At 37.8% G+C, this 15,320-nt stretch overlaps 1 protein-coding gene across 12 annotated transcripts in view; it reads right to left on the bottom strand.

The window, feature by feature from the left end:
* TCF4 (transcription factor 4) overlaps positions 1 to 15,320 on the bottom strand; it is a 348,341-nt gene that overhangs the window by 227,233 nt on the left and 105,788 nt on the right. For all 12 annotated transcript variants that reach the window (XM_045790146.2, XM_045790153.2, XM_045790147.2 and 9 more), the window contains 2 exons: positions 6,170 to 6,231; positions 3,026 to 3,122 (listed from right to left, as the gene is read on the bottom strand). In XM_045790146.2, the coding sequence (XP_045646102.1) occupies positions 3,026 to 3,122; positions 6,170 to 6,231 (159 nt within the window). The remainder of the gene's footprint in view (positions 1 to 3,025; positions 3,123 to 6,169; positions 6,232 to 15,320) is intronic.

Raw genomic sequence — 15,320 nt, 5'->3', positions numbered from 1 at the left:
ATAGTGTATTGCCATTAAGAACAAAATATATAATAATAATGCACTCCCAAAAGGAGAGAGCAGTTCATTATTTTTTTCTTTCCTTGCAATAAAATAAAACCCTGCTAAATGAACAGTTTACTAAAAAAAAAAAAAAAAAATCAGGTCATCTGCAGTTAATAACTCCTTCCCGTAAAATTAGTGTCACTTGTTTCTGTAGCAGACGCCTAATTCAGTCACAGGCTTGATTGATTTGACAATAGAGAATCTGGTCCAATAAAGTGGCTGATTTATTTCTTATGCTATAGCTTTTACCCTAATGTGACATCACAGCAGAATTAAATCTTTGACATGTAAAGAAATCTTTTGTAGTTTTAATGAAAACTAAAGATTCTGTAGGCAGGTATTGATTGTTGTCAAAAACTTCCAGTGAGGTCTAATGCCTTCTTTTGGTAGAATGAAAACTTCCACAAAGATCATGACACCGAATACGGATTTAGACACAAAGAGCAGTTCAGAACAGACCATGTATTCCGTGAATTCAAATTGTTGACTACACTAATAGATCTTATTTTATCTTCGTCTCCATTTGTAAATCAGTTGTCTTTAATTTCTGGAAAACAACCTATCTTCTCTTTATAAAAGCACAGCATAAACACCAAAGAGGGCCCATCTCGAAAGTGGTTTTATTTTAAATAAACAGCAGCTTGGGCAAAAATCAATGAGAATCTTTGTTCCCCTAATCTAGCCCTGAGATAGTCAAGCCGATCAAGAAGGCGTTTGGGATGTGAGAAATGACAGGGGTGGAAAGAGTTAATGCGGCATCATGGCCAGTCCTCTAAAAATATTTTTAAATTCTTTTCCAAGCGAAAAATGCAAGGTATTTCATAGTTGTTTAAATGTCTTTTTCCTTTTTTTGCAGACTGCGCCATGCCCTCTCGCTCCGAGGGCGACTTCCCTGACCCCAGTCTGACACTGCGCCGTTAATGTCAGATAAACCATTTAGCCCCAGCACAAATCTATTCTGTGCAAAAATCTGCTTGAGGTGGAAAATGTAGCAGTTTGTAAACAATAAAGAGCCATGTTTCAGACCAGACAGCTTATCTAACAGAGAAGTCCTTTCATGGGGAACAGTGGGTGGGAGCCTCCCGGACATAGTAGCATTTCCTATCACAATGCAGGAGACTGTCTTGGCCTCCATATTTAAGAGTTTAATGGGAAGGAGGGCAGACGGGATAAAAGAACACAGCTGACATGGACTTTCAGCTTAAACAACAACTAAGTGAAAGGAGTCAGCTCTCTGGGCTCTAGCTCCAGGCTCTCGGCCCACGTATATTTTAAATACTATTTGGATGGAAAAACGAATTTGGCTGGTAAAACTGTTGCCCATGAGGATGGATGAACAAGAACAATTATTTAATATCCTTGGATTGCTTGGTGTATTCCATGATACTAATTTATCAAGTTGTTCTTGAGGAAAACTTTTTATCATGTACCTAACATAAACTTCTAAATATGAGTAGCAATTCATTTATTCTATTTTACTTTCGCTCATCAGAGAATCGTTTTAGAATCTTCCAAGGGAGTTCTTTAAAATGCAGTGGAAGTACTACTTCCTAAGATTATTATTTTCAAGTTAATCTTTTATCCTATTGTATGAAATTGAGCGAGGATGACTTGAGATGCAAGGTGTTAGAATTTAATATTAGTACTATTGTCACTGAAGAGTCCAAAGTTGTTCTTATTTAAAATCTAAGTTGACAAATACATCTAGTCTTCTGTACCTGTATTAAAATAGGAAAGTCGGTGCACCTCCCTATCAACAATTGATTAAAAAAACTGGGAAGCTGGCTTTGGCTACAAAATTAAAACATAGATGTGAAATTTATCATTTTAAAGTAAAAGGAGCACAAGTATAAGAACAACCAATGATCAAACACAACTTCATCGTTCTCAAAGCTGGAATATTTAAAGGCACAAACATATGACGTCACCCACTTAAAATACGTTGCTAGTATTTCTCTGCTTTGTCTACTTTGTGTTAAATACCTGAAATTTCTTTAGATGGATTTGATGTGACTTTTGAAAAAATGACTGAGACTGAAGGACTATCTATACATTAAATAACAAGCTTCCAAGGCTTAAAAATAGGGCCATTCTTTAGAAGCATTTGCAATTATGGTTTCAGAGTGATATAATTATGGCTGTGTGTTTTTCTTGGAGTATGGTCCAACGCCTTCTGCCAAAAAATTTAACTTCATTTATTGATGGATTTGCAATAGAATTTGACCAAGTTGAGAGCTTTATTAAGATTTTTTTTAAAACCACATTTACTAGAACAAAGATCATTGTTTCACTCAAAACTGAAGAAACCTGCAATTGCTCATTACTCAGGTTACTGCTGTTACACACGCACCCCTACAGGGTAAACGAAACAGAAAAATACTCGAAAGGTGCCAGTATGAAGGACATGCTGGAAACCAGCAAACTGTCTCAAGCGTAGCTTGCTTCCAGTGAAGTAACATACAGTCCGCCTAGACCATCAACACTAAAAAGCTCACACCAAGATAAATACACAACCAGATCTTATAATTCAACTTGAATATGCTACTCTGATTTCAGCAATCCAAACCTATTATTAAAGGAGTTTCTATAACCCCGGACTATATATCATTGCCAACACACAAGCCCGAAGATATTGTTATTTTAAATATCCACCACTTTAAATTTATCAACCTTAAATCAGAAAACAAGTATTGCAATGTTGAAACTGAGATAAGAGCTTTATACCTAAGGAAGACAAAATTTCCACGGCGATTCGATATCACTGAAATCCTGTTAATTCCGCATGGTTATAAAACGTAGTCCTTTACGCGCGATTACCAAGCATAAACTGTCAGTATTTTTCTGCAATTTAATTACTACAGTGAACTGGATAAATATCCAAGTCCCTAAAAACAGACCCTCTGTCTGCACTGTATTCTCCCCTTTCTATGGGAAAGTATCAGCATTCGAAAAGTGCATGCTAATTTAAAATTGGTCTTACTTTGTATTCTGGAATTGACAAAAGGTGGAGAGAGATTGTCATGTGACCCAAGGTCCCTGCTGGTCATGTGGTCATAGGGAGTCCCATCTCCATAGTTCTGAAAATAAAACAACATCATAAGTTTTCATTTCACACTGAATAAATCAGCATATAAATATCCCCCCTACTGACAGATCTGCGATCCAAAGAAACTGAAGTCCACATTCCCACTATGGAACCTCATTATAAGGGACCTGCCTCTTCACAGGTCCAGTGGGTAAGTGAGGGCTCTAGAGTCTAGAGTTCAGGTTTTCCTCACGGTAGCTGTGAAATCTTATAAATAATAACAGAATCAACTGCGGGAAGTTGTTGACATGATTAAATGAAATAATATATGTAAAACACCTGACACATATAAAATGCACTATAAATATTAGAAGTTATTATTTTGGTAAGCCCACATTTTTTTTTAAAGATTTTATTTATTTATTTGACAGAGGGAGAGACAGAGCATAAACAGGGGGAGCGGCAGAGGGAGAGGGAGAAGCAGGCTCCCTGCTGAGCAGGGAGCCGGATGAGGGGCTCGATCCCAGGACCCCAGGATCATGACCTGAGCCGAACGCAGACACTTAACAGACTGAGCCACCCAGGCACTGACAAGCCCACGTTATTTAAAAAGAGAAAAAAAAGCAAGATTGTGCCATCAGGGAGAATGACCCATAGCCTATAGTGAATTGCTTTTAGAAGACCAAAATACAGCCTTTTAAACAACATTTGGTTTTATGATACTGAAATTTCCATGTTTTGTTACAGCTGTTACTGTGGTTGTAAGAGAACAGGATCATTCCATAAGTAATTAACATGTAAGAATGTTAAAATTATCACAACAGGACTATGAAGGAACACCAAAACTTTAGCACAAATTAGTACTTCTGGATTTGGACAAAGTATGCCACAAAAAAAGTTTTAAAGCAGATGTTACTTTTTGGCAGAAATTTGTCATGATTATGATTATCTCGTTATTTTAATGGAATTTAAAATTAAAATAATGTTTTTAAACTACCTACTTATTTGGAAGAATCTGATAACATAGAGGAAAAGTTAAAATCACCTATATTACAGGGTTCAAATTTCAGACTAAGGTGCATCAAGTAACCAAAAAGGAAAAAAAAGGGGGGGGGCCGGGGAGTCGATCTGCTCAGCTGGTTGCACTGCCCATAAAGACCAAGTCAAATTTACTCAGAGGTATCAGTTGGCATGTTAGCCAAAGGGCAGAATCTGCCCACACAAAAAAAGACGGACGCTGTCTGAAAAATGAGAATGCACGTCACTTCACTAGAGAACAATTGGAACCCTTAAGGTTCAAATAATCCTGTTTTTTATCATTTTTCCTCATTTAGAAAAATTAACTTGAATGATACTGTAATCTAATGCTGTCAATATGTCAGTGTATACAAAGATGTCATTTTTTTTAAATACCTAGCATGGGTTTTGCACTCAGTCTATGCTGGCCACTGTATAAGACTGATTTTTCTTTATTCAGTGTCCTCATCTTAGACAGTGTACTTTAATATACACTACCTAATTTAAACCGCAGCATAGTACTGCAAGGTGGTGGATAATATCACCACTTTAGGATGAGAGAAGACAGAACTTAGCATGGCTGTCGGTACAAGTCAGCCTCAGAAATCTGTCACATGCAAACTCCCTGGATTGAGAAGACAGAAATTACAAAATATTGACTCGAAATGATTCACCAAAATATTCCCTGAAAAAAATTGGCGGGACAGTTACTGAAAACGAAATAAAAGGACGGTCCTAAGGGACCTTGTTCTCAGAAGAACAATTAAAAGTAGTGTGTGTGTGAAAGTGAGAAATCCTAAGACATTAAGCGTGAATGAGCTAAACAATAGGGGGAAATTCTGTCATCTCCTACACTTGCTGTCAAGGGGAACGGATTTATTTCTGCAAGTGCAGCCTGTAACGTGAGGAGGAGGAAAGATTTCCTCAACCCATCCATACACTGCATTAGGATATCAACCCCGACAGCTGGTGCAGTGGCTCAACAAAGCTACTGGTGAGCTTACAGACCCTGCTGCACCATGAAGACCACAGTGAGAACCACAGGGTCAAAGGACAGGTGGAAATAGACAACAGTGGCTTGCTGAGATGTCCTCGTTGGGATAGCTTGACTACCTTCCTTGCCTCTTTCTGCCAAAATAGAAACACCCCACCTCAAATTTATGTGAATACTTACAGTAAAATGATCCCTCCCTACAGAATGCTTCATTTATACAGCTGGCTGGGGGAGGGCCACGTGTTCGTTTGACTATGTGCTCTCAGTCTATTTTTAATTTGGGGTATTTAGATGTATATTAGCAAAGCTGACATGGATTTTAGGGGGCCTAGAAATGATTCCGTTAAAAACAGATTATACATAAAATCATATATCTTTAAGTGGGAAGGAACATAAAAGATCTTCTGGCTTTACTTCTTCATTTTACAGATTAGAAAAATCAGGACCAGAGAAGTGAAATAGCGTGCCCAAGGTCGTACGCACACAAAAATACACATTACCTCACCACCCCACTCCCACCCCATTCCATGGTCTTCCCATTACAGCCAAACTAACAACTAAAGCATGAAGGAAAACCATGAAAAAGAGTAGCAAAAATCTGAAACCAAATAAATGAATGAACCCAACTGGTGACCAAAGGAGTTACTACCATGTTTGTGAAATGAAATCAACTCTGATTCATTATGTGGATTATACGGATCAGATAGAACATCATGCCCCATCTTCAGAGTTATTCTGTAGTCTACACCAGTACATTACAGGGATACTAGGATTGTTTTTCAAAGTTGTGCCGTCTACAACAAATAACTTTCTGTAATACTGGATCAATAACTGGCAAAGTAAGGCCAAATATTTAATGAAGGATTTTTCTTCTGGTTAGCAGAAGTGGAACAGGTGTCAAATTCAGTAACAACGTCCAATAAGAGAATGGAAAAAAAAATTGTGAACTCAAGCTGATCCTCATTAAACTTAGTATGCGTATATATGTCTGTGCATTTGTGTGTGTGAGAGAGAGACACTCACCTTCAGTTTGTCAATTTACATATGCGGGATGTCTGGTTGTGGGAAAAGAGATTAGATATACTTACCCTGGACGGGCTTGGATGTCCTCCATTCCCCCAGGACCCTGAGCTACTTCTGTCTTCTACATCTAGGGACAAGAGAAAAGTTCTTTAGGCTTTCTTGCAATAATTCTTCCTTTTTGTATATGCACTTTTAAATTAATGTTTCAAATTAATCTCCTGTTGCCTTTAATTAAGAATCAGGCACGGGGCTACCACGATGATAGTGGCTTCTGACCCATCTACTTCAATTAACTCATTTAAATTCACAGCAGAAATGAACTGGACCCTCAGGAACCAGAGGTATGAACATAAAAATTACTTCCATGCTTCAGTGTTTCATAGCCTCAACTTTTATAGACATGAAACTGCACTTAAAGTTTTATTAAGATCTTTTGTACAAAATAAGTTTAAAACGACACTAATACAACCTTAAATGTATATTTAAAAAGGTAACTTAAGACAAATATTCACGCCAACATTAGCAGCATCTGTGCCGTAACGCTCTTAGATACTTCTCGTTCTCTAGCAAGGCTTATTACACCAGACGACAGACACGAAACACAATGCACAAGACAAAAAGAGGATTCAGTAGTCTATTTCCAACAGCACATTACAAGGATATAAGAATGTTGTTTTTTTTTAATGTTTTAAGTAAAAACAACACTGTCTCAGTGTTTTAATTATTTTAATAGATTTGACCACTTGGCTACAGTCCTTCATCTGGGCATTGAGATGTGAAAATTAAAGTTGTTAAAGCAATGTTTTATCTTGATAAGTGATAGCAAAGAGACCTTTATGAACCACCAGAAAGCGGAAATTCTTCTAAACTCTGGACCAGCAAAGTTCTAACGCTGACCACGCCATCAGGGCTTCAGTGGCAAAATGCTCAGGCTGGAGAGTATTACAGCGAAGTTATCATCTCAATTGCATAAAACATAAAAGTGTTCTAAAGATCAGTCACTCTATACTTAGAAATGGCTTTGAGATTGTTGATGAAAGGTCCTTTATAAGTATAAAAAGTTTCACCGTTGTATTATTTTGATCATGGTTGATAACAGACGGCCACCACAGACCTCCTCTGAGGAGAGAACTGGAGGAGGAGGTGTGAAACTTCGGTTCAGGAGACATAATCCCATTTATTGTGTTTCCTAACATTTCAGTGATACTGTTTATTCTCCTAATGCACTACTGCCGTTCCTTTTATTACTGCTATTTTATTATCAGAAGAAATAATCATAGCATAATTAATTGATTCGTTGTTGGGTACAGTGGAGCACACAGCGTTTTCGAATACCTTAAGAGATGGGATAGCAGCAACAAAAAACAACTTTTACCATAAAACTTTAATTCTTTCTCTTTTTTTTTAAACAGATATTTCTGTTCCTTTTGTGGGTACTTCAGAAGATAAAGTCCCCCGCGGACAGCTAAAATCAGTGACTGCGAGCTTTAAGGGATATCAGGAAAGCTTGGGCTGGTGCATCAGTCTGGAGGGAAGGTGCAACGCTTTCCCCAAATCTGCTGTTTAACAACCTCATCTCCTGGCCTATGGGTATGCTGAACTGAAATACTCAGAGAAGTGACTTAGAACCCTCTGGATTTGGGAGTTTTGCAAGCCTCTGTGGTTCTCTTTATCCTTAACCAAAAATCAAATATTTTCGGCAACAATAAGTATAAATGACAAAAATCTCTCAACCACTGGATTTTCAGAAATCTGGCATGTCTTGACTTCCTTTTTACCTGAAACAGACAGCCTGGATTAATTCAAGAGATTGTTCCTCTTACATTTGGCCAAAAAGTGATAAAGGGAACAGAGCTGAATCTATATTCCACAAGATTTCATATTGTTTGGACCCATTTTATCTTTTCAATCTTTAAGGAAAATTTTAAACACAAAAAGCAGGCAGAGACAAGGAGGAAAAAGGAATTGTTCTCACATGGGGGGTGATTGTGGATCCCAGAAAGCATTTGGCAATCAATGTCTGGAGACATTTTTGGTTGTCACCGTTTGGGGCGGGGGGAGGGGTGAGGAGGACAGTGCCACTGGCATCTAGAGGCCAGGGGGTGCTGCTAAACATCCTACAGATGTTAGAATGCCCTCCTACAACAACCAAAAAATGCTCTGTCCCCAAGTATCAATTGTGTCTAGACGGAGAAGCCCAGTGTTGAGGGAAAAATCACATTAAAGAGCAAAAAGGAAGAAGCGAGTTGGAGAAAAGATGTACTAGAATTTAATTTATAGTTTAGTATGAACTCTTACTAAATACACAGTGACTTATGCCTTTTAACCCAGACTTGAGCTGGAGTGTTCCAGGAGACCTTCATAAACATCTTCTGTCCACAGAATAAAGGGAAAATGATGGTCAACCCAGCAGCCTGCTAATTAGCGGGCAGATAAAACACATCAAAACTTGAGTATTCCCAACTGGGCAATTTCAAAAGCGAGCAGTCCACTAATTAAAAATGCTGGAAGTCTAGCTTTTTCAAAACAGGTTAAATACTGGCTGGGTTCCTTCACAAATAGATTCCCAACCAATCAGATCTGACTGCTCTTTTCCCATCCTTTCTCATTTCCATCTTTCTCATTTCCTGACCTCACGCTGATCCACCGTCCTTTCTGCTTCTTCCCTTTTACTGATCTCTTTTTAACAGGCTTTTCCATCCCCTGGACTCCTGCTAGATCTAACAGATAAGGACCAATCTCTAGCTCTCCCAAACCTAATAGGACAATTGTATGATTTCGGATTATACTTTTTTCTTTGAAAAAATATCTGTATAGCTGGGTACTCATTTATCCAAGAGCAAGAGGCCACAGAGGGAAAGCACTGAGATTTGTAACTCATGATGAATGTAAACATGTTGCGTTTAAGTCATTTGTTTCCATCTTCCCTCCCACTGAGCTTCATCAGGCCTGCCAGTTAGTTAGTGAGCATTTCCTCAACTATTCATTCGGTACATCTCAGAAGGCATCTGAGGACCCCCTACATGTGGATCACCTGTATATTCACTTCAAAATCAGCATCTTGGGGTCCGCTGCGGACCAACGGGGTCTGGATCGCTCAGGAAAACTGTGCTTTAAATTAGGTCCCCAAGTCATCTGCATGTGCACAGTAGTTTGAGAACCACCAGCCTGCCTTATCAGGAACACAAGACAGATGCATGCCCCAGACCTCCAACACGTGCCTCTCTCACTCCAGATCTTCAAATTCCCGCCAAGGTTGCCAGTTTCAGCAGCACTCAATACACATTCCCATCACATCTGTTTCCAGATGCATCTGCATCTTGCCCAGACTCACTTTTAGTAAACCTGCACGCGGACTACCCTTGGCCACTCCTCGTTCCCTGCTGGTGTACGTAGGCGCTGCACATACTTCTATACCTCCGTGGTTTTGTACCTGCTATTCCTTCTGCCCGAACTGTTCCATCTCTCAAAAACTAATAGCAGCTAATGTTTAGTGAGCTTACATAGGTGTCTGACACTGTACTAAGCATAGGTACTTCAATGCACTAACAGTACCCCCATTTCATATATGAGAACACTGAGGCTTCAGTGGAACAGGAAACTCTCTCAAGCAACCAGCAAACACAGGTGCTGACAACGCCAAAGCCAGGGAGTGCTCTTCTCCAACACTGTCAATGCTTCCCTAGAAAGAACTTCATTTCTTTCCATAACCATCATGAATGTTACTTCTCAAATGTCTTCCCAGGCAGAGTGAAAGTATTTGGGAGTTTATGCCCGTTCTTGGGTCCACAAAAGGTCATAGAATTATATACAACACGAATATATAAAAGTAAATATTTGAAGAAATCAAGAGACTGGAAAATAAAAATAGGGGGACAGTAGAGCAGAGGTATGATGAGCTTATCAAAATGTACACTGTGATGGACTGGATATTTGCTAGAAAGGGGTCAAAATTCTACAAGGTACTGAGTGGGCAAAACAAAGAGTGAAACAAGATTCACAATGAGTATGGGATAAAAGCGCACAAATAGCTCCGGAAATCCATTAAAGCAACCTAATAACAAATGAGAAACTGCCTGGGATAGAGGCCGTCTGAACATTTAGCTCCTGCCTCTCTCTTGTTCTACTGTCACTCTCCATCCAAGATGGGAATAAATAACAGAAACACAATAATCCGGGCAGCAGAAGGGAAAGGAAAAAAGCAACGGGTTCCATTGTTCCAGGCTTTTCTAATTTATTTTACCCTACCTAAATGAGGACAGACTTAGTAACTTCTATGGGATTGACGGCTGGTTTAGGAGGCAACCTGACAATCCACAAAATTTCATTCTATTAGGGTAGTTCTGCGTAAGTCCCTCTACATTTCCGCACCAAAACACAAAAGCAAAATTTGGGCAGAACTAGGACCAAACACTCTATTTTGAGAAAAGACACACAGTAGTAATTTTTAATTTCTATGATTCCCCACCCACATTCATTAAACTTATGATTTGATTACTCAAATCTCCACTTTGTTTATGTGCGAGATCGAATCTATCAGATAGACTGGACAAATGTCAGAAAACAAAGCCCTGGGAGTTGGGATGGAGACTTGGATTTCACCAGCACTCTGCATTACCCAGCTCTATGGTCTGAGCCAGTCACTGCCCTCGCTGAACTCACTTTTGTCAACTATAAAATAAGTGGGTTTGAGTTGCACCCTTGGAAATTGGGAAGGCTACTATATTTGGACAACTCTCCCACAAAAAAACTAAAAATGATGAGTAAATTTTTAAAAATATTCTTTAAAATACTAATAAGGAGGGCATGTATTGCATGGTGCACTGTGTGTTATACGCAAGTAATGACTCATGGAACTTTACATCAAAAACTAGAGATGTACTGTATGGTGACTAACATAATATAATAAAAAATAGTATTAAAAAATAAAATAATAAAATAAAATACTAATAAGCTGAAGAGATAATAAGGAATTATCGAGCCAAAATCAAATTGAAAGAAGAGAAGACATTTTTGCCCTAAGGACATCTGCCAACCTAGAAAATTTAATGGCCTCTTAGGTCAAGGAAAACAGAAGCGAAAACCCAGGACCCATCCAAAGTAGGTATCTAATAGAAGATAACAGGGATAATAGGATTTCCAACCTCAAGGAGTTATTGTTAAAGTAAATAAGTTAGTTTATATTTGTTAAACACTTAGGGAAGTACCTGGTCCATAGCATAGTCTCAGTAACCAACACCTGCCCATCAGAGCATAACTTATTAGTACCCTTCAAAATCTAAGATAAACAAACCACGTAAATCTATAAAATCGTGATTTATTCAAAGAAATCTGAGTCTCACATTTTTATGACTCCTAGTTCTGCTAAACAGGTCAGAGACTTTCAAATATTCTCCTGTATTTTAGAAACAGCCAATAAGTTTAGAGTAAACAAATTCCACCTTTTCCATGAACCTCTAGGGCAAAATCACAGAGAGAATTCAGTACATATTAGATTTGTTTAGTGACTTGATTTACCTTCAGAATATCCCCTTTACCTCTCACCATTGCAACATACGTTTGTGTTCTATACAAATGAAATGCTCTCAAAAGTTATGCATGCTGACCTGAGGCCCAAGCTAAGAGCACAGACTAAATGTTACATAAGTTTAGCCCTGATTGGAAATAAACAGTGTTAACTAAATTGAATTTAAATAAAATAAGTAAATAAATAAAATTTACAAAAAAAATTTTTAAAAAAAGAAGAAATAAACAAGTGTGAGTTACCTAACTCTCTTGATTTGGGATAATTAGAGTTGTGTACTGGTCTTTTCCATACTTAGAGCCCAGATCATGTCAAGCACCCAAGGCCCTAGAGTTTCATGAAGTCAAAAAATAATGAAAGTGTTTTATTTGATCTGCTTTAAAAGGCTATAAATTCCTACTCCTGTAGAAATAGATTGATTTCCTGACAAAAGCTTCTACACACTCAGAATGCATTGGGAGATCGAGGCTAAGTTCTTCCTGGAAAGAGAATCACCCCGAAACATGTTGAGGTCTACACTGTCTCAAATCCTTCACTCTGCAACATCAGATACCATTAAATATCCTCCACACCATCATGGAGACTCACAGACTGGGTACATCTGTGGCTCCTACTAATTTCCTAGTCCAGGAAGAACCCTTGGCTGAGCCCTCCACACAAACTGAGATGGCATATGCTCTCCGTCAGTGCCAGATGAATTTAGAGTTCAAAATATTTCATCAGCAAAGAGCGTGTTAAGGATGTGCACATTTTCATTAGCACCCAGTATAATAAGAGCTCTAAGTAGAGTAATTTGAAGTCAAATTTGAGTACGAGTACAGATGAAGAAAGAGTTGAAAAGCTTCAAATATTGGTGGACAATGTCCATACAACCACGATCACTTCTTTCTTCATCCGTAAGAAACAAGATATGCTTCATAATGAGTGATCAAAGCACTAACAAGAAACTTCCAGCACTTTCCAAATCTGACTGAGCAAAAGATGAGGGTTATGGTGACGTGTCTCACACAAATTTGAAGATACTTCAGATATAAGGAACAGAGACCGGGGCATTCCATTTTCAGATCATTGCCATCAGTGCTGGCTCTCTGAGCACTAATGAGTTTCCTTACCAAATAAATCTGAAACTCAAAAAGTCAAGTACAAGATGATTTTATAGTTCACTATATAAATATATATTTGTGTAAGAAGGTGAAATGCACAAAGAAAGGTAAAACATGGAAATACTGGGTGGAAAGTAGAGTAGGAAAATTTGTTCAGAGAGGAATTATTCCAATATTTTAGACTTTACTAACTTCCAACTTAATTTGTCCTGTAGAACATTCTTTAGAGAATATTATTTTCCTCAAGTTCAAACTTTTTCAAAAATGAAAAACTAAATAATCTCAGATATTAAAAATATGGAGTTAATGGCATTTTGCGGTGCTATGAAACGGGAAACACATTTTCATATAACATGAAAGTCAGATCATATGAAAGTAACAAAATAAAATGCATTACTATTACATTATAAATGTGCTGGTGTTTGTCATTCTGAAACTCAGAAACCTTCTTGAGAACTCAAGCTAAGTAAACGGTTATAGTACGAAATTGAGGAAAAAGTAACCCTGAAATCTTTAGATCAATCCACATCATTTGGAAGTATCAAAGATCATCAACTCTGGATAATATTCTAACTTGAATACTCTTAACATGAAACACTCTTATTTAGCAACCTTCCATTTCAAATGTTTGAAACTAACCAAACACTTACTCTTAAAGAGAAGTTAATCCTCCCAAGATCTCATCATTCTTTTTTTTTTTTTTTAGATTTATTTGTTTTTAGGGAGAGAGAGAGAGAGAGAAAGTGAGCACACATGGGGGAATGGCAGGAGGAGGAGAGAGAGTCATAAGCAGACTCCACGCAGAGTTCTACACAGGGCTTGATCTCATGACCCTGAGATCATGACTTAAGCTGAAACCAAGAGTCGGACACTTAATGAACTATGCCACCCAGGCGCCCCCAAGAACTCATCATTCTAAGCAAGAGCCCAGAAAGCAGAGAGCCATGAATAACTTGAGGCAAGAACACAATATGAATTGTATTTGCCTCCTTTGACTTTTTGAAATATAACCAATCCTGAAAGCACTTAATAAAAATCAATCTTAATAAAATAATGTTCTCAACTTATTTCAAATCAGTTCAGAATAACTATCAGAAATAAGCTGCCATATCTGAAGACTTCAAAAATAAAACCAACATACCATCTAACTCCAATAGCACAGAGAGCAGCCTCAAAGTATCTAAATGAAAAGTGAACATATTTGGGAAAGTTTTTAACTAGGTGCGTGGTACCTTTAAAGATGTATTTATAAATACACATCACAAAGTGTGGGAAATAAAAGACACTTTAGAAGACATTAAACAACAAAAACATAAGTGTTAAAATGTGCTTCATTTCCTAATAGACTATGTAACTCTTACGTACATGTAATTATGCATGCATTTTTCAAATGATACATGTAATTATTATGTGGCAAAGTCCGTAATACTATAATGACTTAAGATACGCAAATTGATTTTTTTAAATGCCTACTTGATAAATGATTTATTGAATGTATTTCAATGCGGGGGGGGGGGGGGGAAGCCAAGATAAAACATACAAGAGTTTTATCCTTTCTTCTGTTTTTTCCCCCAATACCTCTTTACTCCCTAGGGTGCCATTCGTAAGGCTCTGGGAAAGGCTGCTGGCTTAATTGAAATATTTGTAGGCTGTAATCGCTCTGCATCACCACAATGGTCCACTTCTCCCAAATGGCATCCGTTCCTTGTGCTTTTTCCTTCTTCTATTTCCTTTCATACTGCAACCAAGTCTACTTCCCCTGTTTCTCCTAGTCTTATCTCATCCCACCTCCTATTTACAGATGCTTCGCTGATACTGGTGAAGCCAAATAGCCTTAAATACTCAAAAATCTTCCCTAAAATCCAGTTTTCTAGCACAGTCCCTCTTGCTTACAATAATCACTTCCATAAACTGATTTTCATTTTATCCTTTCAACATCCCAGTCTTCTACCTGTATTTAACACTGCAGCCTCTGACCTGGCTATGACAAGCAATCAATCTTCCATGTTATCTTCAGGGGTCATGCCTTAGTTTTAGGCCAATTTTCTTTGTATTTAGGCTCAAATGTGCAAACCACACTATATTACTCTGCAAAACATCAATGAGAAGGCTTAATTAAGTAACACTGACAGATAAATCCATTTCTTTCGCAGTAATCAAATCAAAGCAGGTTGACATAACACAGGAACTTAATACAGTTATTCCCTTGTAATTGGAAAAAGGCCCTTTACTTCTCATTAAAGCAATCTTCTGGGTATTGGCATAATAAGAAGGCTCAGAGCTTTAATACTGCCCTATAAATGTCTCAAGATACAGACCCCTTAAGCAAACAAGCCAGATTATCTAATTCCTTGATCACAGCGAACATGTAGTTCCTACTGTTTTAAACTACTAATTCTTTATCTCTGTTGCAATTAAAAAGAGGTAAATCAGTATCAAACACATACAATGGAAATCTGTAAAAATGCATAAACTGTTTACAGTTTTATAAATCTATCTCCACATGTATTTGAAGGGAAGCAGTCCATTAAAAATGAATTTGAAATACTTTGCAAATGTGAAATTGTAATAGCTTGGATCAGGGGGAAA

The sequence above is a fragment of the Ursus americanus genome, chromosome 19 (genome assembly GCF_024610735.1).
Source record: "Ursus americanus isolate L20-20 chromosome 19, mUrsAme1.1.p, whole genome shotgun sequence".
Taxonomy (NCBI): domain Eukaryota; kingdom Metazoa; phylum Chordata; class Mammalia; order Carnivora; family Ursidae; genus Ursus; species Ursus americanus.
The sequence above is the reverse complement of the archived record's forward strand: the minus strand, read 5'-3'. Positions and strand labels throughout refer to the sequence as shown.